We start from the raw sequence: 22,227 nt of genomic DNA, 5'->3' as shown, positions 1-22,227 counted from the left end.
ACACAACATCAATAAAAAAAATAAAAATTAAAAAAACTTAACTATAGTTAAGTTCTTTGTGGCACATGAACTTCAATTACAGCTGGGGACATTTATTACATTTTATCTCCCCTCTGTCTCACTGTTTTCTGTCTTGTCCAGTCCCTCTCGAATGCCAAATATAAAAAGCAGACATAATGTTTGAAAATAAATCATAAAAGAAATATTCAGCAGTCAAGGTCTCACACACAGATACATACATGCTTTTTGCTATTTTTTTCTACAGGCTCTACAAGTCCCTTTGCTGCCAAAAAGAGGAAAATGCTTTCAATTGAAAACAGAGAATGATACACTAACAGAGTCAAAAATAATTAATTTAAATGAAGGCTACATTAGATAGATAGATAGATAGATAGATAGATAGATAGATAGATAGATAGATAGATAGATAGATAGATAGATAGATAGATAGATAGATAGATAGATAGATAGATAGATAGATAGATGGATAGATAGATAGATTACTTTATTCATCCCCGAAGGGAAATTCGGTTGTCACAGCAGTCCGGTATTCAAGTACAATAAAATACAATAGAATAAAATACTGAGGTAGCATAAATAAAAACAACAATAGAAAAAAACACAGAATAGAACAATGACACTTAAGAAGTTAAAAAAAAGAAAAAAAGAACATCACAGACAGTAAATAACTAAATATAAAATATACCAATTTGACTTTTGGTCAGTTTTCTGTAGCATTAGTGGTTTAATTATTGGTTTGATTCTTTCCAGACCAAAATCAATTTCTCTTTTCACTGCAGATTATTGACTGTTATTATTTTGTGCACTTTTTCTCTCACTTTCATTTAAAGTGAGTGATTTAAGTGTTTATAAAATGCTGACTGCTTCTTTGTTTGCTGTTCTTTAAAATGTGAGAATTTGACTTCTGCTGATGAGTTCGTAGTGGGAAACTGTGGCTGACCTTTCCTTTGCAGATTTTTATCTTTTATCTCTTTTTTTTTATCCTGCTGTATCTTATTTTATCCTATTTATATTTTTATTTCTATTTCCCTGTTTTAATTGACTGTTTTTGCTGTTTTCAATTGTGTCTTGCTGTTTTTAATGTGTATGTAAAGCACTTTGAATTACCTTGTGTTGAATTGTGCTATACAAATAAACTTGCCTTGCCTTGCAGGGGAAACAACCAGTGGTGGGAAGTAACTAAGTACATTTACTCAAGTACTGTACTTAAGTACAATTTTGAGTTACTTGTACTTTACTTGAGTATTTCCATTTTATGTAACTTTATACTTCTACTCCACTACATTTAGAGGAAAATATTGTACTTTTTACTCCACTACATTTAGCTGAGAGCTTTAGTTACTTTTCAGATTCAACATGAAAAAAATATTTAATATGATTACAAATTTATAAAACATAACAGTGTGTTCAGTAGTTAAAATTAGTCCTATCTGGACAACAGTAAAATGCTACTTATATAAATGCATCAATACAAATAATCTTATAATATATTTAGAACATATATAACAATCTGAGTGGGTCCATTCTGCATAACGAGTACTTTTACTTTTGATACTTTAAGTACATTTTGGTGCTGATACTTTTGTACTTTTACTTCAGTATGTTTTGAATGCAGGACTTTTACTTGTAGTGGAGTAAATTCACAGTGTTTTATTAGTACCTTTACTTAAGTAAGGGATCCTAATACTTCTTCCACCACTGGAAACAACTATGATCTTAATCCTCAGCAGACAACAACTTTAATAGTCCACTCTCTAACACAAATAGGTTAAAGAAAATGAAAACATCCTGTTTGTGATGGACCCAACAGGCTATTTGTTGTGTGTGAAGGTTGTGCCTGCTGTGATCTGCTCAAGGTGGACAATCCCCTGCTTTATCTCAAAATCCTCCTGATCCTAACAGCTTACCTGTTTCACTCAGAGTCTTTAACATTTACTCTACTCTGTGAACGCCTCCAGTCCAGACTACAGGCTCTTCCTTGTGTTTGTGCTGTTGTTAGCACATAATCTGCAGATCTGGCTGGTGATTTGTGCCAGGTTACAAAGCAATTGCAACGCTCTTTTGTTTTGCATCAACAAAATAAAATACTGTGTCACCATAAAGTCACATTTTACCACTGTGTTTTCTTTGACATTTTTAACATTTTCTTCCTATTGTGACGGTCTGACTAAAAATATTTCCCATTCCATATCTTTATGAGGGTCTACAGCAGGAAATACTGGTTATTATTGTGCAGTAATATATGTGTAACCTCATCTAACAAGCTATTGTAACAGTAAATCTTTTTTTTTTTTAAACTACATTATATAAAACGAATTTAACTAACGTTAGGCATTTCATTATTTAATTTAGAACGAGACATATTCAAACAAAATGTACAGTAAAAACATTATTGAAATGCTATTATTAGCGACTACAATAACCAGTTTAATTCACAGTTTGAGTCGTAAATGTCTAACACAAAAACATGAACAACAAAATAAACTGTGTCACAATAAAGTCACATTTTGCCACTGTGTTTTCTTTGACATTTTTAACATTTTCTTCCTATTTTGACGGTCTGACTAAAAATATTTCCCATTCCATATCTTTATGAAGGTCTAAGGCAGGAAATACTGGTTATTATTGTGCAGTAATATATGTGTAACCTAATCTAACAAGCTATTGTAACAGTAAATCTTTTTTTTTTTAAACTACACTATATAAAACGAACTTGCAGGCATTTCAGTATTTAATTTAGAACGACACATATTCAAACAAAATGTAAAGTAAAAACATTATTGAAACGCTATTATTAGCGACTACAATTACCAGTTTAATTCACAGTTTGAGTCGTAAATGTCTAACACAGAAACATGAACCTAGCTAACATTAAGCTACCAGGGAAAGATGCACTTCCTGCCCTGTTACATCGTAATGGCTGAAAAGCACCTTTCCGAAAAACATTTATAAAACGTAATGAGCTCCCAAAGATTCGCTAAAGTGTTGTTAATGATTACCTTTCTGTAAAACAGGTGATATAACCTCCTTTTAGTGTTTCCGGCCGGTAGCTTGTCATTGACTCTCCACTTCCCCACTGTTTGTAAAGGCAGGTGTGTGAGCGGAAAAGTCCCGCCCACAGGCGACGCTGATTGGTCAGGGAACATTCCTGGGGCGGGGTCAGAAAAGCCGGTAAAGAATCTGATTGGCTGCCTGCTATGTTTTGGTAAATGAAGACAGCTGATTGGCCAGGCATTGACAGAGCTGTGGTCTGTATGTTTTTATTGTATTCTTGCATATTTTATTTTGTGCGGGCAGTACATTTTACATATTTATATATATATATTATATATATATTATATATATTACATATACATATATACATATACACATATATGTATATATACATATATGTATATATATATATACACATATATATATATACATATATACATATATATGTATATATATATATATGTATATATATATACATATATACATATAAATATTACATATTTATATGTATATATGTATATATATATATACATATACATATAAATATTACATATTTATATATATATATATATTTATATATATTTTACATTATACACATTATTTATTTTTATCCCATTTTTTATTTATTTTATCTTATTGCATCTTACTGATCTATTGTTTACTACATCTCTTTGTATTGTGTTATGTATTTATTGTTTGTGCAGCACTTTGGAAACCTTGTGTTTGCTAAAATTGTGCTGTATAAATAAAGGGGATTGGATTGGATTGGATACATGCTCACACAGAGATGTATCTTAATAATAGTCACAAAAATAAAAGGCATTACTTTATTAGCACAAGCAGCATATGATTACATTGTAAACTCGTAACTAATTGAAATAACAGCAGAGATATTAATTAAAAGCATTACAGTAGCAATTATTACATACATTTTCTTATAAGAGCTGAGTTATCAATTTGATGCAATTATAAATGATAAATGATTCAATTATATTTATTGCAAAGACAACATATTTATAGAGGTGTCGACATTTAAATATACAGTAGCTCTTCCTTGCATGTACATAGACATGTAAACTGTTTTAAAAAAAAGAAAAAGAAACTTTGCATGTGAAACTTATTCAGCCAACACTGACTCTAAATAAATAACAAGAAGATATTTTACATAGCATTTTAATGAACATCCAAAACTCTTAAAAATATATGCATCTCTTGATGAAGTAAGGCAGTTAGCTTCAATTGTGCATGATATCTGCTTCATCAGGGAGGCATTGTGTGAATGAACCAGAGCACTGTGAAGACACTTGTTGATATGCACTATGTTGAAATACGTGAGGGACTGGAAATACATCATGATGAAATACGCAGACTCTTTGTCCTGATTCAATAAGGTTTCCCCTACAAGCACTTTCAGCTCAGGCACACTGGCAACACATCAGGTTGGAAGACCAGAAACTCTAAAGTCCAGTAAAATCAACACCGTTCACCACCTTGTAGAAGTTAGTGAAGTCAAAATATATTCTGTTTATTGCATCTCAGCTACTGCCTGCTTTGTTAAATACCAGATAAATATAAATGAAGAGCTACTATCTATCCCTGTCACTTTAAAATGTGCTTTCACAATACCTCAATGTTCATTACATCTTAGAAATATATAGCTAGACTAATTTGTTGTACTCAGTGGTGTGACAACAGCGAATATGCTGTAAGATCAATTGCATAATATTTTCTTAGTTTGGCAAAAGTTCATGAAGCTTGAACACTGTTCAGGATTTTTGTCCTTGATGCAGCAGGAAGTCCTTAAAGAAACACTGGCTGCTCTTGTCCTGTTAACAGACGATATGTTGAGGCTGGCATGGTCTTCAAGTGAATCTGCCCACAGGGAGAGAAATCAAAATGTTAACTGTGGAAATATTTCATTAAAAGCAAACTTTGAATACACAATGCCCTACAAGACATTTTCAAAGATGTTCTGCCTTTAGAATCCAAAATTATGTACTTTGGGAATTTACCTAAGACCTGGATGAAAAAGGACAAATACTTATTGAACATTCTGTTGGTTGCAGCTAAAAAGGCTTTAACCAGGAAGTGGTTATCGCAGGAGAGCTCAACTCTAAATGGATGGATGGACATTTACAAAATGGAAAAGATAACAGCATTTGTCAATCATAAAACAGAGCAATTTACTTCATACATTACAAAGTGGATTCACTTTGTAATGCCCCAAAGGCCTGATTTTGTTTTCACTGATAGCTAATCATCTCACAAACAGACTACCCCCTAACTGTTTTACTGTTCTTTCTACTTTCATTTTATTTCTTTACTATATTGTGTCGATATGTGTGTGCTTTTGAGAGACTTTTTCAAATTTGTACTATTCAAGTCATAGTGGTGAGCACACACACAGAAACTATGATGAATGATGTGGAAATGTTTGACACTAAAAACCAATAAAAAATTAAAAAAAGCAAACTTTGAGTGGAATACCAATTACTGAAAATAAAAACGTGTTGTGGATGTCAGCATTTCATCACCTCTCCGACAGCGTTGGTCAGAATCTGGATGATCTTGTCGTGTGGCGTGGCGACGACACTTTGCCCGTTGATTTCAATGATGCGATGCCCGACACGAATACCTCCTCTCTCTGCTATACCGCCACGCATCAGACTGCAGATCTGCAACAGGAAGAAAGGGAGAAACTAACTGAGTGTTCAATCTAGAGCCTGATCAATATTTGCCTATCTCAGTCTTTTTTTTTCTCAATTATTTTTTACAGAACGTATAAAAGCAGAAAAACTTGCTTGGGGTGATTTAGTAATGTCATAGGCTATTTACATTATTTTTATTTATTTTTTATTTAAATGGTCAGCAATTGAGAGGTACTGAACATCATTTATTTTTGTAAATATTTATTCTTTTCTTCTCATTTGTAGAATTGGTTGACAAGTTAATACATTGTATGTGAAATTTTAGATGATTTATAATAATGTCAGTACTCCTTAATCAAGGTATTTATTAGAAACAGCCTTCTGAGTATCTTGCCATGGTCATATAGGTCAGTAGTTCTCAACCTTTTTGAGTCACGACCCCCAATTTAACATGTATGTTGTCCGCGACCCCCGCTCACTGAACACAATCTCACGAATTTTGGACAAATAATGAAGCAGAGAACAACTAAAACATCTCCCTGTCTGTGCTACTTTGGGATTTGTCAGAAAAGATACAAAATTACCAAAAAATTACATATAATTATGCAAAAAAGGACTCAAATTTACCATAAAATGACAAAAAATGACCACAAAAAGACACAAATTGACCGAAAAAGACACAAATGGCCCAAAAAGAAACAAAATGACCAAAAAAAGACACAAAATGACTACAAAAAAAGACACAAATTGACCAAAAAGGAAACAAAATGACCAAAAAAAAAGACAGAAATTGACCACAAAGTGATCAAAAAAAGACACAAAATGACCAAAAAAAAGACACAAAATGACCAAAAAGACTAAAATACATGAACACATGAACACTTTAACACAGTGGAGACAGAGCTGACTTCCAAAATGATTTGGCGACCCCCAGAAATCATCTCCAAGGTTGAGAATAGCTGATATAGGTGCACATCTACATAGAAAAGGTCTATTTACTATCTATTTACTGTCTATTTACTACTATTTAGGTCCATTCACCTGATGCTATCACTGTATCAGTTCATTTTTTTACTCCAATATCATTGTGCCAGAAAAATCCCAAATCAGTTGGGCTCTAGTACAAATCTGACTTCAGTTTAATATAAATATGAGTATTGACTTACAATGCCGTCCTCCACGCTGAAGCCCAGCTGGAACTTGGGGTCTGGCCTCCTGATGATCGCCATGGTAACAGGCGGACAGTGGACAATGCTGAGCTTCACATACTTTTGGTTTTTTAAATCCTGAAAGATAGAAACAAACTGTGAACTAGAGGACTGAGGTGACAGCAGAACTTGTTTTTTAAATGTTTTGCCAGTGTTGAGCTGCTTTTCACTCGTTTTCCTCGTTGATGTTTTCTTGAATGTTCATGTCGGAACATTTGCAGTTAAATAAAACCAGTTTCGTAAATCACACAACTGGCATTATTTTTATAGTTTATAGCTCTCGGAAAATGCTGTTTTCCACCATCAATAACCCGTTCTAAATATGAGGGGATAGATTTTTTTTTTTCATCTATTTTCACATTTTAGACTTCACCTGCGTACTGCTGCTGACTGGTGCAATGATAGTATGTTGAAGTCTATATGTTTTGATGTTAAGATTGTATATTTTGTAAGTCTATATATTCTGCTATTTCCACTATTTTTATATATCCCCCTCCTGGGATCAATACTTGTGATTCTGATAATGGAGTGCATACATTTTTCACAGATAACCTCCTTAATTACTGTGTCAAAGTCCCGATCGCCGACCGTTTCCCCTTTGGTTGAACATGGATTATTATTATTATTATCATTATTATTATTATGGAGATGTTAACGCTGCAGGTCACAGCGGTCCATGACCACAGATCTCTCTCTCCGGAGAAAAAACGTGTGTGGAAAATCCTTCCAGAATAAGTCAGGTTTAGTTCATATTTGATCCTGTATGTGATGTTTAATTGGGACAACAAGTTAAGTGTGGCTTATAAGCTGATGCGTGAAAATGATTATAGCAGCATTACGCACTGGCAGCTCTAACAGCCATAGTGACATCTTGTTGCTGATCCAACACCTGAGACAACAAAAAGCTAATTTTTCCTGCCTCCACCTGGAGATCACCACGTCCACCTCGCTGCAGTGGCAGTAAGTTGATTTATCCATTGTTTTGTCGATAATCAGCGGGCATGCCGGCGATTTATAGTCATTTGCATGTAATTTGCATATTCATTTTGGGGAGGAGCCGGGGCGTGGCTGGTGGCTCGTGCATGTACACTCAGTTCCAGCTGGTTGGGATGTATGAAGGAAAGGTGCTGAACCTGGCGTAAGCACAGTTTGATACATGTCGAGGTGAGTTTGCGTACGTACTTTCCTAGTTCTGGGAGTTCGCCATCTTTCAGTATGAAAGCTACGCACTCTTTGAGGTGTTCATGTTATTGTGTCCTTCACAGGGAAATGTTTCAAAGATTCAGCTCTTCCATAATAGGATAAAAACTATTTAAACTCCCAAAACAATAAATCAAAATACCGACTGTGTGTATACTGATATCTGCCCTTTAGAACCCAAATATCCAAATCCACTATCAAATCAGTACCAACAAATAAACACACACTGAAAGGAATCATAGTGCCATCTAGTGCATTTTAAGGAAAGTACATTTTCTGTGAAGAAGGAAAGATCACTTGAATGTACAGCGGTTACATTTTATCAGAAGACCTAAAAGAAATTCTGACATTTCAATATAGTAACAATAACACTGTTCTGGGCCGTAAAGTATACCCCCGCAGCCCCCCCATACCATAGGGCCCCGCCCCTGCCTGTAAAACAAATATCTTTTTTTTTTTTTTTTTACCGTAACACATAGGGTTCAGGTCATGATATTGTCTGTATTTTGATCGTAAAAAAAAACTGAATATTTAAAATAAAAACAGTGATACAGGGTAAAATTCTGGAAACTATTGTTTCACAAAGTCTCCAAAAAACAAAACATTGATATTTTGCAGGCATCAAATATCTAGCAAGTGCATCTGAGACCCTCGTGTCACTCAGAGGGGAGTTTCAAAGCCTTCAAGAAACTGCGCAAAATCTTGTCCAGTCATGGGGTATTCCGCCTTCATTTCCACAAAAACGCGCAAGGCGCACCAAAAGACACCCCCCCCCTAAAAAAAATACATATATTTACGGTAGTGACACTGTTATTACTGTTGATTTAGTCATCATGTTTGTAGGTTTGTCTCACCCGGATGATGTTCTGGCAGGTGGTGATGGGCAGCCCCACCAGGCTGGTGCTGTTGACGGACATGATGCGGTCCCCGATGCTCAGCTCCCCGCAGCGCTCAGCAGGACCTCCATGGAGGAGGTTGGCCACCACCACCGTGGGCAGGATGGAGCCCCACCCAGACTCCACCACCGCCAGGCCCAAGATCTCTCCTGCTGCCTTGGTGATGGCCACCTGAGCCACAGACACACAGCAAGGAAAACGCTGGTTAACAGTCATTTCCCTACAACTGGCAAGATCTTTAAGTTGTCAGGGTCATAACTGAATACGTTGGAACCAAGGTTATTATAGTTAACGAAAACTAACGAAATAACGAAAACTAGAATTGAAAAAACATTTTCGTTAACTGAAATAAAAATAAAAACAAGAGTTTTTAAAAAACGATAACTAACTAAAACTGTATTGTGAGGTTACAAAACTAACTAAAATTAGTAGTAAAGTGTCTTTTTTTATGTATATTTATATATATATATATATATATGCAAAATACCAACTTTTAAGGTGAAATTAAGCATTATTTGTGTGTTTTTTTAAGGCCGACATAAATATTCAATCAATATCACTTTTAAATGTTCCAGTTGGTATTTTGCATATATATATGCATAAAAAAGACACTGAGCCTCCACTATATCCTTGCTCTGACTCTAGACTATAGATCCAGAAACTTAATTTCCTCATCTTGATTGCCTACTTACAAAAAAACTAAGGAGAAATGGTTTGATATACAAATTAGAAGGTCAAAACCTCAAAATTTCGCTTGGGAACCATTTTTTTTGGACTCAGCACCCTTGAGATATGTAAGGTAGGCCGGTTCCTGACTTGTACCCATAAATGCTCCTCACTTCTTATAGGAGGCCTTTATTCTGAAATCCATCTAGACTATGTGGCATGGTCAAAGAAAAGAAACAGTTACATTTTGGAGCGGGTACACAAATTATTTGTCACTTTTATTAACATTGCAAAAAGGGCATGGCATTCTGTGCCCTTCTGTTCTGTGTCTTCTAGTTCAAGATGTTTCTAATGTCTGAGATGTTTCTGACACCTAAAAAAGCTACATAAGTAAATGGCCGTCTGTACTTTGTGTTCAGACATAAAGCCACATGGCTCTGCTTACGTCTCGGATGTTCTGCGAGTCAGAGAAGTGGGCCAGGTCTCCGTTATAGAGCTCCTGACTCTCCAGGTAGTCGCTGTACTCTCCAGGCCTCAGGTCGCTGGCCTGGATGCCGCTGGCCTGCAGGAACTGCTGGTAGGCCACTCCGAAGGCCTGGCCGATAGCCTGAGCTATGACCTGAGCCTGCAGGGAGAGATTCCACTCAGGTTTACATTTGTTAAATAAATATTCGTCAACTTTCAAGCACATTTTCATAGGAACAAATCAAAGCAAATGAGTTAATTTGCAAAAAAAATAAACAGTGCGCCTGAAACACATGTCACACCCCGACACTAACAAAACTAAAAACCAAGCATTGATTCTGAAAAGGGTTCTTTCTTTCCTATATTCTGGTTTTCTTTACTGTTTCATCAGTTATTTCTTACATTTACTTGCCCCCCTTTCACTGTCAGTCTCATTACAAAATAAAACTTTCATTTAAAAAAAAAAAAAAAGTTGGGAAAACTAGCAGCAGACGCAGTGGCCTCATGGCCTTCAGTATCCCACAGCTAATTAGTTTCTAAAAAGAAACCCTTCCTCCCTCTATTCAGTCTTGCCAGCAGTGGGAAACTGGGACGACAGCCAGACCATTTTTACATTCAGGAGAACTCGCTGGGGGAAGGAAACCAGGCCAAGCTGGAGCTGGAACTGTTGTCCGGCTGAAAACAGCACATTTGATCTTAGATGTAATATTCAGGGGAGAGAAAGACGCCTTAATAATGTCTTGACTTGTTGGCCTGTTTGTAAGCTTTGCAGCTAAAGCCTCAAGACTACAGAGTCATTAAAACGATGAAGTTGTGACCACAATGTTGACCAGAAAAGCAGAGAAAGAAAGACTTTATTTATCTAGGACCAGCAGCTCCACAGACACAGAGCCGGATTAAGTTCCATCAAGACGGAGGAGAAAACAACTTGTTGCTTTTCTCTTCTAGCAAAGTCAGAAAAATGCCTTAAAGCAGCTGTGTGGTGGGTTGACAGGGTTTAGAATCCAAAGTTACGTTTTTTAAGCCGCCAAACTGAAAAACTGAGTCTTTAATATAACAAAAGCGGATCCAAAGATTAAGACATAAAGCATCAGCAAGAAAAATTAAAAAACTGTGGGATCCTGACATTCAGTATGCTTTAAGTTACGTACACTACCGGTCAAAAGTTTTAGAACAGCCCAATTTTTCCAGTTTTTTATTGAAATTCAAGCAGTTCAAGTCAAATGAACAGCTTGAAAGGGTCCAAAGGTAAGTGGTGAACTGCCAGAGGTAAATAAAAAAAGGTAAGCTTAACCAAAACTGGAAAATAATGTACATTTCAGAATTATACAAGTAGGCCTTTTTCAGGGAACAAGAAATGGGTTAACAACTTAACTCTATGGAGTCTTGGGCTATTTTGTCCATTTTTGAATTCTTTTCATGTCTTTGTAAGTCATTTTGTGTCTTTTTTGGTCATTTTGTGACTTTCAGTGTCTTTTTTTGGTCATTTTGTGTCTTTTTTTAGTCCTTTAGTCCAACATAAAATGTGATTTTGAATCTTTTTTTTACTTTCAAAACACTATCATGCTCAATAAAGAATTTTAAATGTTGCAAATGTGCATTAATTTCAGAGTACACTGAGACATTAAACTGCATCATTTTCCATTAAATTCTGGAAAAGTTGGTGTGTTCTAAAACTTTTGACCAGTAGTGTATACAGCATTTTTCTCATGAAGTGAAACATCCAAATGTCAGTTTTAGGCTAACTATAGCATTTTGACACTATAAAACTATAAATATTATATTAGAAAGTGGATAAATCAGAAAGCTTTACAGTATTATGTTTGCTAGTGCCGTAGCTGGCTAACACATCACATCGTTTTATAGAATGACTCTTTAACTGACTGACTCACATCGTCGGAGGAGAAGACGTGGCAGATCATTAAACATTTCTTCTGAGGCCCGGAGGACGATGGAGAGGGAGAGCTGGAGGCCGGATCGCTGTCCTGGCCTTTACGCTTCCTCCGGGCCATCAGGACCACGATGTCCCCGATGTCTGCGATGTACGAGATCATCTGCAGGGCGTGGTCCATCATGGCTTCCTGAGTGGATTATTAATATTAGAAACAGAGAGAAGACAGGTCAGTCTGGTTTGCACCAAGGTTATAATAGTTTTGGATTTTTCATTAGTTTTAGCTTTAATTTCGTTGTCAATTTCTGTTTTCAAATTCAGTTAGTTTTATTTAGTTTTCAGAGTGAGTTCATTAGTTTTAATTAGTTTTTATTTTTTTGGAAAATGCTTAGTTTTAGTTTAGTTTTTATTAGTTGTAGTTGTTTTGTAATGGGGTATTTGTTGGGTGCCAGATTCAATAAGGTCACAATAAATGTTTCCTTTATTTCCTTTGTCTGATCCATCTCAGCCCCAATAAGTTTATTAAGTCATAAAACCAGATGGATTAAATAGATTTAATATCAACCAAAAGAATTACCTATGAAAAAAGTTGACAAAGACGAAAACTAAGGACATTTTCACTATAATTTCAGTTAGTTTTAGTTAGTTTTGTAACCACAAAATACAGTTTCAGTTAGTTATCGTTTTTTAAAAAACTCTCGTTTTTATTTTTATTTCAGTTAACGAAAATGTTTTTTCAATTCTAGTTTTTGTTATTTCGTTAGTTTTCGTTAACTATAATAACCTTGTTATGCACTTGCATAGACTTGAAACTAGCTTGAGATCAGTAATCCATTAGAACAAACACCGCCCCACCTTTATTGTTGTGATGTTTTGTCAGTTTATTGTCTGGTATTCTACTTAAAGTAGAGCACTTCTGAAACTGTCATTGGTGAGGCGTTCAAGGACACTTGAATTTCCCCCGTGAATAAATCAGTGACAAAAAAAAGCATGGCATGTGAGAAGATGTTGGGGAGATTAAATTGTGAAAATGATATGATAAAAGAAAAATGGGATAGTTTTGGTAGGCAGATTTGTTGATTTGCCTGCCTTGCCTGTCTTGTTTTTAGTTAATTTATTTTCAGATTTAGTATTTTATTTATTTACTATTATTATTGTATTATTTTTATTATTTTTAATTTTTTTTTATGACCTCCATGTCTGGTTTGTTTGATGTTCGTTCGTATGTTGTAAAAATGAAAAGATAATAAAAACTTTGAATTATAAAAAAAAAAAAAAAAGCATGGCAGTGTTGAAAAAACCTCACAGTCATAAGACAAATATGGTCTTTGTGAAAAGGATTATTTGACTTCTTGTATTTGAAATGTTTGTTGAAATGTTGTTAAATCTGAGAAGTTGAAGCGTTCTTTAATGCAACAACAGGGAGAAAATGATAAAATAGCCTGACCAAAATTTGGGCAACTTTCCCTTCAAACACGACAAAGTTTTAATTGGAAAAAGTCACGGTGCTGGTATGAGATTATAGTGTTGGTATTATAATGCATAACTGAAATCAAAATGTTAAAAAATAAGAAAACCTTGCTTATTTTTTCATCCATATGGAGCCGTGCAGAGGAAGCAGACAGTGGATGACCCACTTTGACTCTCCTGACAATTCAGCTACATAGTGGAAGAAAATAGCCTCCACTATGACTGCAGCATTACTGCAGAGCTCTCATATTAAATTATTCTATATTAAGGCTTCTTGCAGCCAGAGAGTGACCACGCCCTAAAGCATACCATGCTTTATAATGTATTTCACTCTAAATAACCATCATTTACAAAATGAACATCATTCATTTTGTAAATGAATAATGTAAATGTCATTTTGTGTCTTTTTTGGTCATTTTGTGTCTTTTTTTGATCATTTTGTGTCTTTTTTGGTCATTTGGTTTCCTTTTTGGTCAATTTGTGTCTTTTTTTAGTCATTTTGTGTCTTTTTTGGTAATTTTGTTTCTTTTTTGGGCCATTTTGTGTCTTTTTTGGTCAATTTGTGTCTTTTTGTGGTCATTTTGTGGTCAATTTGAGTCCTTTTTTGCATAATTTTATGTAATTTTTTGGTCATTTTGTGTCTTTTTCTGACAAATCCCAAAGAAAAGAAGAAATCCTTTAACTAATGATTGAGCCCTTTAATGTTTACTGGGGGAATAAATAGTCTCATAGACTTCTACATAATCAGTCTTCTTTTTAAACCGGTGGAGTTGCCCCCTGCTGGACATTAGAGAGAATGCACGTTTGCGGCCCCTCTGCATTGGCTTTACTTCCTGCAGGCTTCGTCCACTTCTTTTATAAAATGTGAGGTAAAGTTCACACAACCTTCTAGATAAAAACACACCTGTGTGTCAGCAGTGAGAACTTTGATTCGCTGGGTGGAGATGAACAGATCCACCTCCGTCATTGGCTGAGACTCTCCCTCTGGAGCCTGAAACACACACAGCAACACTTATATCCTGATGATGACGTTAAAGTAATCAAACAGCCATTATAAAAGAATTTAGATCTCAAAAATAGTATTTCTACATGCAAGCATCCAGGTATTCACATAGAAACAATCCAGCTCTAACCCTGCTAAAAGAATCTCTGTCGCTTCAGCAGAACTTGTCTGGTCTCTTTCGGCTCAGGCCCCGTTTACACGAGGACGCTCGCGGGTAAAAACAACAAAATATTTCATCGGAAGTGCCTTTCGTTTAGAGCCAGACGGCTTTGGAGGAGACCTGGGAGATCTAGTGATGGTGGAGAACTTTGTGGAAGGAGTAGCTGATGAAAATGTGTGGCGTGAAAACTTCCACATGCCCAAAGATGCTCTTATGGCTTTAACCCATTGAGGCCTGAAAAATCACTGGGCGATTTAAAAATAAGCCTCTAATTTTCTGGAAATTCTGGAAAAATTCTGGAAAAAACAGTGTCAACTCTTCTCCTAAATAATAGATTTTTCAGCCTCTGTAGCAGATAGAAATGAAATTCAAAAAGGTATTTGAGAGCTTATACAAATACTACAAAACGACGTATCCACTTTCCAGGCTTCAATGGGTTAAGTGATGCCGCCTGGCTGCATACCCAATCACATTCACACACTTTTGCGTCACCGTATGCAGCAGATTTCCTCCTGAAAACGCTCGTCTAAACGAGGAATAAAAAGTGAAGACGCGACGCCACTTTAGCGTCTTCTGTTCAGACCGTCATCGTGTAAACGGGGCCTCAGATGCAAGTTAAAAAAAAGATTAGCTTCATTTTGTGCATGTGTGCGCTGCCTAGGAAGTAATGGTTACAATTTCTAGAACACACAGCAACAAAATATGGTGCGTTCAGTGTCCACTGTGAGTTCTCCTGTGTGTTCACCTTAATACGGTCCACGGCCTCCTGAGCCTGCGTCATGCGGGCGTTTGTAGACGGGTTCTTCTCTGATTTGATCTGCGTGGAGCCCAGGTACTTGGCTCCAAAGATCACTCCATCCAGCAGGTCTTCAGGGTCACATGGACCAGGCACTGAAGGAGTAAAACACATGAAAACACTGTAGACAACAGTTTGACCTAATTTTTTAGTAACATTTGACTAAAAAAAATCCAGCTTTCTATCAAACAAAACACACTGCTCACCGTCTTTGTATGCAGGACGATCCGGATCCTGTAAATACAGCAGAAAGAGAAATGACTGAACTGTAAAAACTGTACTTCATATGATATAAGAAGGAAACAAAAACAGTTCAAGAGGAAGTTAAAGGATATAATTTGTATCCATTATAGTGGAGTAACTAACTTCACTATTTAAAAAGACCAAACTGGCTACAGCATCACAACTGAACAACTTGAAATCATCTTATTTTATTTATTTAAAATAAAACTTTATTTATTTAAAATAAAATAAAAAAACTTTTATTTATCTACTTCTAGCTGACACAAATCCTTTTCCATACAAATGCATATCATACATCACATTATGTAGTCTGAAATGTGTAAGTGACATGAGGAATATGGTCTTCAGCAGAGACTAAATGAAGAAATCAATCTTTACATATTTATGTAAATTCACTGCACTACACTTTATATATTTACACTATTGTTTTAATGCATACAATGGCACTAAGTTTATGGTATAGTGAATGAATGACATGAATATACTAAGTGCTGAGATGATGAGAATGTATCTTTTCTATTTACTATTTATTATGTTGGTTTTTTTATGAGTCCAGTACGTGAGTGCATTGAATTTCGTTGTATTTCTGTGCAATGACAAATAAAAATCTAATCTAATCTAATCTAATCTAATCTTCATCTGGACCCACCTGCTGGCTCTCTGCAGCAGCCTCCTCTTCCTCCGGAGGCTCCTCCCCCCTCTTCATCCACACCGGCTCAGGATACTCGTCATCAGGCAGCGAGGCGTCGGAGTCCTCTCTGTGTCTCTGCTGCTGACCGTTCCCATAACGTCCCCAGAACCTCTGAGCGTCCTGCTGGCTGTAGGACACCGACACCACCGCGTCCACGTCTCCTCTCTGGGGCAGACTGGGGGGACTGGGAGAACTGGGAGAGCCGGCGCTGATCTCTGTGAAGTGCAGCAGCCCCAGCAGGTCTCTCTGGTGGCTCTCAGAGAACAGCAGCCCGGTGCTCTCAGTGCTGCGGTCTGTGATGAGGGAGGGGCCGCAGGCCTCCAGCTCGGACCGGGTGGAGTACTGGTGCTGCTGCTGGTACTGGTGGTGCTGGTACTGGTGCTGCTGGGCCAGGTGAGGTGGTGTTTGAGGCTCTTCCCCCAGCAGCTGGTGCTGGGCCAGGTGGGGGGGTGTTTGAGGCTCCTGGGCCAGGTGGGAGGGTGTTTGAGGCTCTTCCCCCACCAGGTGAGGGGGTGTTTGAGGCTCCTGGGCCAGGTGAGGGGGTGTTTGAGGCTCCTCCCCCAGCAGCTGCAGCTGGCTGAGCAGGCTGTGGATGCGGCTGTGGTCTTCATCACCTGACAGCCTGTTAGAAACCTCCACCTGGTCTTCACTCATCCTATTGTCCTGCTGGTATTCTTCACCAGCCCCCACCTCTTCCTCTTCCTCTTCCTCTTCCTCTTCCTCTTCATCCTCTGCAACACTTGCCACCAGCTCCTGCTGGTTCATGTCGAACGGAGCCACAGAGTCACTCAGTAATCCTGGCTCAGCTGGACTGGTCTGGTCCAGACTGTCAGCAGAAGGAGGGAAGCTGGACTCATCCAGGTCTTCCTCTGATCCGGCCTCACTGGAGGAGTCAGACCTCCAGTCTAAAGGAGGAGGCTCAATCAGATTGTAGGAGTCCACATCCTCCACCTCTGGACCAGGCAGAGCTGCTGCAGGCTGTTTGCCGTTAACCTCCAAGTCTCCATCAGCAGGAACGGTGGAGGAACTCAAGGAGTCCGAGTGCTGAGCGGAGAAGACGTCTGAGTCCATTCTGACAGAAAGCCTGCAAGGAAAAGGTTCAATTCAAGAGATCATCTAGAAATTTAGTTCACTTGGTTTCCAACTATATGGAAAACATTGTCATAAAACATTTAAAAAAATAAGTAGTTGATGTATATAACAGCTGCTGCACAATTGAAACTGCCAGCATAAAAAAAAAAAGTATTTGGAAATGAAAGCACTTGTCAACACGATCAAGGTACCTAAAGCAAAAAGTGTCTCAAAACCTTCAGCACCACTTCCTAATTAGGGCCTCGTAGGCAACGTAAGTCGCGAAAAACTGCCCAAAATTTTGCATTGAAATGAATGGGACGGCCAAGAACAATAATTGGAGATTTTTAAACGTCTACTTCTCCGGCATAATTTCACCTAGAGACTCCATTTAAACTTTAAACAGTAGACACGGTGTATTAATCCACGTTTCGATAGGTCATATAGTTTTTTATCAATCCCTGTTCAATGACCATGATCATTTTTGGAGAAATTCTGAGATTATAATGGGTGTGTATTGCACGGAATGTTCGTGTCACAGTGTGTGACATCATCGCCAGAGTGTAGAGGGAGAGAAGAAACTGTCAAAAAATAAATTTTAAAACTGCGCTCCAGGCCGCAAAATCCACTCTACAGAAATAATTTATACATAGAAACGTAGGAAAATTAGTCTTCTCCCTCACAATCCTCTGGTAAAGCTGTCAGAGTTATAGTTTGGGCGTAGGACGCACAGATGATCCACCAACACCACCAACAGCCTCATTGGCTCCCATATTAAAAACGCAGGAAGATTTTGAAAAAAAGGAAGATGGAACAGTTTTTTTAGATCGCTCTAACAAAGCTATTTTTTAATTTTTCTTAAAAAAAATCATATGTAGACGTTCAGGAAGAACTCAGGACGCTCAAAGTGAAGTCGGATCAATGATAGGTATTATGGTTTTGCCAAAAATGCTTTCTGTTCGAGGCCAGAAATTCCAGTCCACCTCTGGCTGCTGTCACTGTAACAGGTGTCAGTTAATTCTGTTGATTGCCTTTGATCTTTGATGTGATTACAGTTACAGATATACACACACACACACACACACATGCGCATAAGCACGCACACTCCTCACACATGCATACACATGCTTCAAACACACACACACACACACACACACACACACACACTTACACACATTTTGAGGTTAAAGGGCATAGTTTGAAATCTCTGAAGAATCTCATCATAGTGTACACACACCGGCAGTAGCCCCCGTGGCCCTTTCAGAATTTCCCCAGAGGAAATTTTCTAGTTGTTACTATAAATGTAATTTTGCAAATAAATAAAGTATACAGATTAATTTATACCAAGCATCAATGCATATCACCACTTTGCTTTTATTACCAGCTTTGTCATTTTACGTTTGTATGTTTTGATCATTGAACTTGAAAACATAGTGGTTAAAATGAGCACTTTCCACACTTGAAGATTTAGAAACCTTGTAAAGACTGTGTCAGATAATGAGTTTAGTACTAGTAGACAGCATCACTATCTGAGGGAGCATCAAGATAGAGAAGCAGCTTCAGGATCAAAGTACAAGAACAACTTGTACAATATGTGGAACTATGAAATAGCCAGAGAACAGAACATTTCACCTATTTCATTTATGGAGTTATCTAGTTGCCATTAAACATATATTAATGCACCCTAATATAAACTGCCTGTTTGGTAGTGTGAATATTAGAGCGAGCATACCGAACTTCATTCAAATATCTGCAAATTTATAGATGAATATCGATCTTTAGATGTGTTTATGTCTTCAAACAACGATAAAGAGTCATAGCAAAAATCAGACCGGTCTTCTGGTGAAACAGGCTTATAAACTCCACGAAACAAGTAGGATATTTTACAGAAAATATCAATGTCAATAGTGGCTCACAAAGACGCATTTAAAAAAAAGAACATAAAAGACACATTGTACACTGACAATAAAAAAGATTTTTTGGCCTTGGAAATGATTATTTCAATCATCTATATAAATTCTACAAAGAAATACGAATTCATTGCTTTTACTTTAAAATAGCAGTTTTTCATGTAGTGCATTACTTAATGATTGTTTGTTATTATGTGTCCTCAGTTTTGTATGAAAATTGAATCATTCGTTCCAAGTAATATTCACTAAACCATTTCATTGGCATAATTAGTTGATATTTCTAAGTAAAATGTAATTGAGCGACATGAGCAATTTACTTGTGTATTTTCATTAAAAAAAATAAGTGGCTCTATTAAATAAATATGATTTAGAAATAACCTGAGTAAAAATTAAAAACACTTTTTGTGGAAAAACTTGCCTAGCTTTTAGATTGCCACTCCAATTTTTTTCAGTGTACAGATAGGATCAATGCTTGGAATAATGTAGTGGCGTTAACGGTTTGAAGAGGAATAAATAGATTATATTGACTTTATTAATCCCACAGCGGGGAAATGTCTTTGTTACAGCCGACCACACACATTTCACACAAAATTTAAGATAAAGATAAAAAATAACAATCTAAGAAAAAGACATTTAACAATATACTATAAACAACTTAGTGAAAATTAAATGAGGAATGTGCAGAGTGCAAATTATATGTCGTATATTTAACTTTATTAAAGCTACGTGCTTTAAAAATATCAGTCCAACTTTGAATAGACGATATGTAAAATGTAATAAGGTTTTAGTCACATGTATAAGACAGAAAATAGTGGAGGAAGTAATAATCAAGTAGTAACACTAAACCATTTCATTGGCATAATTAGTTGATATTTCCAAGTAATATGTAATTGAGGGACATCAGCAATTTACTTGTGTATTTTCATTAAAAAAAATAAGTGGTTCTATTAAATAAATATTATTTAGAAATAACCTGAGTAAAGATTAAAAATACTTTCCGTGTAGAAAAACTTGCCTAGCTTTTAGATTGCCACTCCAATTTTTGTCGTATAGATAGATAGATAGATAGATAGATAGATAGATAGATAGATAGAGAGATAGATAGATAGATAGATAGACTTTATTTATCCCAAGCTGGGAAATGACAGTGTAGCAGCAGCATTACACACAGAGACAATAACAACACAATTAAATAATTAAATAAAAGAACAACCTAGGCATACTTCAAGCAATAAAATATAAAAATACAATAAAATGTAATGTAAAAATACAAATAAAGTGTCTAAAGAAGGAGTATGTATTAAGGAGTAGAATTCCAGTGCAGAATAAATATGAATATACAGTATAAGTATATTTTACTTTATTAAAGCTACGTGCTTTAAAAATAATAGTCCAACTTTGAATAGACGATATGTAAAATGTAATCAGGTTTTACTCACATGCATAAGACAGAAAATAGTGGGGGAAGTAATAATCAAGTAGTAAATAATGTGTGAAAAATAAAAATAAACAAACTCATAATAATTCTGAGCAACGTTTCACTTTTCACACTGAGGGTCAAATAAATAATGGTTCAGTTTGGTTATCTCTGAAGTTAGCTCAATGCTAACTAGTGAGCTAATTGCACACCGCAGCATCCTAAAAGGAGCTCCTGAACACAACATGTTTAATGATTATAATGCATTAATAGTTTAATTACTAAACGAGCAGCTCTCACCTGGTATTAAAGGTGTTTCTGCGTGTCTTTGTGCCCACGCAGAGACTCCTCCGGGTCTTGAGGAGTTGACGTGGTTTCAGATTTGAGTCTTTTCCAAAACTTCTGCTTTGTTTTGTTCGTCATACTAACAACAGCAGCAGCATGAGACGTTAAAGGTTCACATGATGCAGGAGTTTAAATCAAAAGTCTCGGAATAAAACAGAGTTTTCCTCTCATCGCTTCTTTCTGTCGACAGCTTTTATTTATTCAGTCTGTGTCGCTGTGCTGCGTTCAAATGCTGCTGGGAATTCCAAGTGATCACCGCTATCACGGGTTCTTCTTCCTCTTCTGTACATCAGGAGTTCTCAACCTTTTTTTTGAGTCGCGACCCCCAATTTAACATGCATGTTGTCTCACTGAACACAATCTCACAGTTCAGATCAGACAAACTCAGTTGATACGACGTATTTTGGACAAATAATGAAGCAGACAACAGCTAAAATTTTTTATTTGTTCAGGCCTTTGATTAATTGTTTCGGGACTGCTATGGTTGTTTAAATTGCTGTTGTTTTGGTCTTTTAAAACTTGTATGTACATTTTTATGTTATGTGTATGATTTCTATGTGAAGCACTTTGTGACTTCTGTCTGTGAAAGGTGCTATATAAATAAAGTTTACTTACTTAAAACATCTCCCTGTCTGTGCATTGGGATTTGTCAGAAAAAGACACAAAATTACCAAAAAATTACATAAAATTACGCAAAAAAGGACTCAAATTGACCACAAAAAGACACAAATTGACCAAAAAAGACACAAAATGGCCCAAAAAAGAAACCAAATGACCAAAAAAAGACACAAAATGACTAAAAAAAGACACAAATTGACCAAAGAGGAAACCAAATGACCAAAAAAGACACAAATTGACCACAAAATGATCAAAAAAAGTCGCACAGTTCAGATCAGACAAACTCAGTTGATACGACGAATTTTGGACAAATAATGAAGCAGACAACAACTAAAACATCTCTCTGTCTGTGCATTTATATATTTTTTTGTAACAGTCAGCTTCAAGCCAGAGACTCCTTGTAAAGTAATAACTTGCTAATTTGGGATTTGTCAGAAAAGACACCAAATTACCCCAAAAAAGAATCAAATTGACCAAAAATTACATAAAATTAAGCAAAAAAGGACTCAAATTG

At 36.4% G+C, this 22,227-nt stretch overlaps 2 protein-coding genes across 2 annotated transcripts in view; both read right to left on the bottom strand.

The window, feature by feature from the left end:
- abca7 (ATP-binding cassette, sub-family A (ABC1), member 7) overlaps positions 1-3,088 on the bottom strand; it is a 56,811-nt gene extending 53,723 nt beyond the window's left edge. The window contains exon 1 of the mRNA XM_059341888.1: positions 3,021-3,088. The gene's annotated coding sequence lies outside the window, so the exon portion shown is untranslated. The remainder of the gene's footprint in view (positions 1-3,020) is intronic.
- A 916-nt stretch (positions 3,089-4,004) lies between these two features.
- Positions 4,005-21,333, bottom strand: si:ch73-40i7.5 (amyloid-beta A4 precursor protein-binding family A member 3). Its single transcript, XM_059340407.1, has 11 exons — positions 21,051-21,333; positions 16,311-17,436; positions 15,625-15,652; positions 15,368-15,513; positions 14,364-14,450; positions 11,991-12,179; positions 10,079-10,258; positions 8,926-9,138; positions 6,830-6,949; positions 5,550-5,690; positions 4,005-4,887 (listed from the first exon to the last, which is right to left on the bottom strand). Exons 2-11 carry the CDS (start codon positions 17,421-17,423, stop codon positions 4,816-4,818), a joined length of 2,289 nt encoding a protein of 762 aa, XP_059196390.1. The 5' UTR covers positions 17,424-17,436; positions 21,051-21,333; the 3' UTR covers positions 4,005-4,815.
- Between the last annotated feature and the right edge of the window lie 894 nt (positions 21,334-22,227).

Source organism: Centropristis striata, chromosome 9, assembly GCF_030273125.1.
Source record: "Centropristis striata isolate RG_2023a ecotype Rhode Island chromosome 9, C.striata_1.0, whole genome shotgun sequence".
Taxonomy (NCBI): Eukaryota; Metazoa; Chordata; class Actinopteri; order Perciformes; family Serranidae; genus Centropristis; species Centropristis striata.
This window is presented reverse-complemented; position numbering and strand designations above follow the sequence as displayed.

Bases quoted from the DNA above. Each gene is read 5' to 3' on its own strand.
- si:ch73-40i7.5 (XM_059340407.1), bottom strand. From the start codon at position 17,423: ATGGACTCAGACGTCTTCTCCGCTCAGCACTCGGACTCCTTGAGTTCC. The intron at 12,180-14,363 runs GTGTGTTTTTAT...TAATCCACTCAG, and splicing joins TTCTCACTGCTGACACACAG to GAAGCCATGATGGACCACGC. The intron at 5,691-6,829 runs GTAAGTCAATAC...TTCCTGTTGCAG, and splicing joins TCAGCGTGGAGGACGGCATT to ATCTGCAGTCTGATGCGTGG.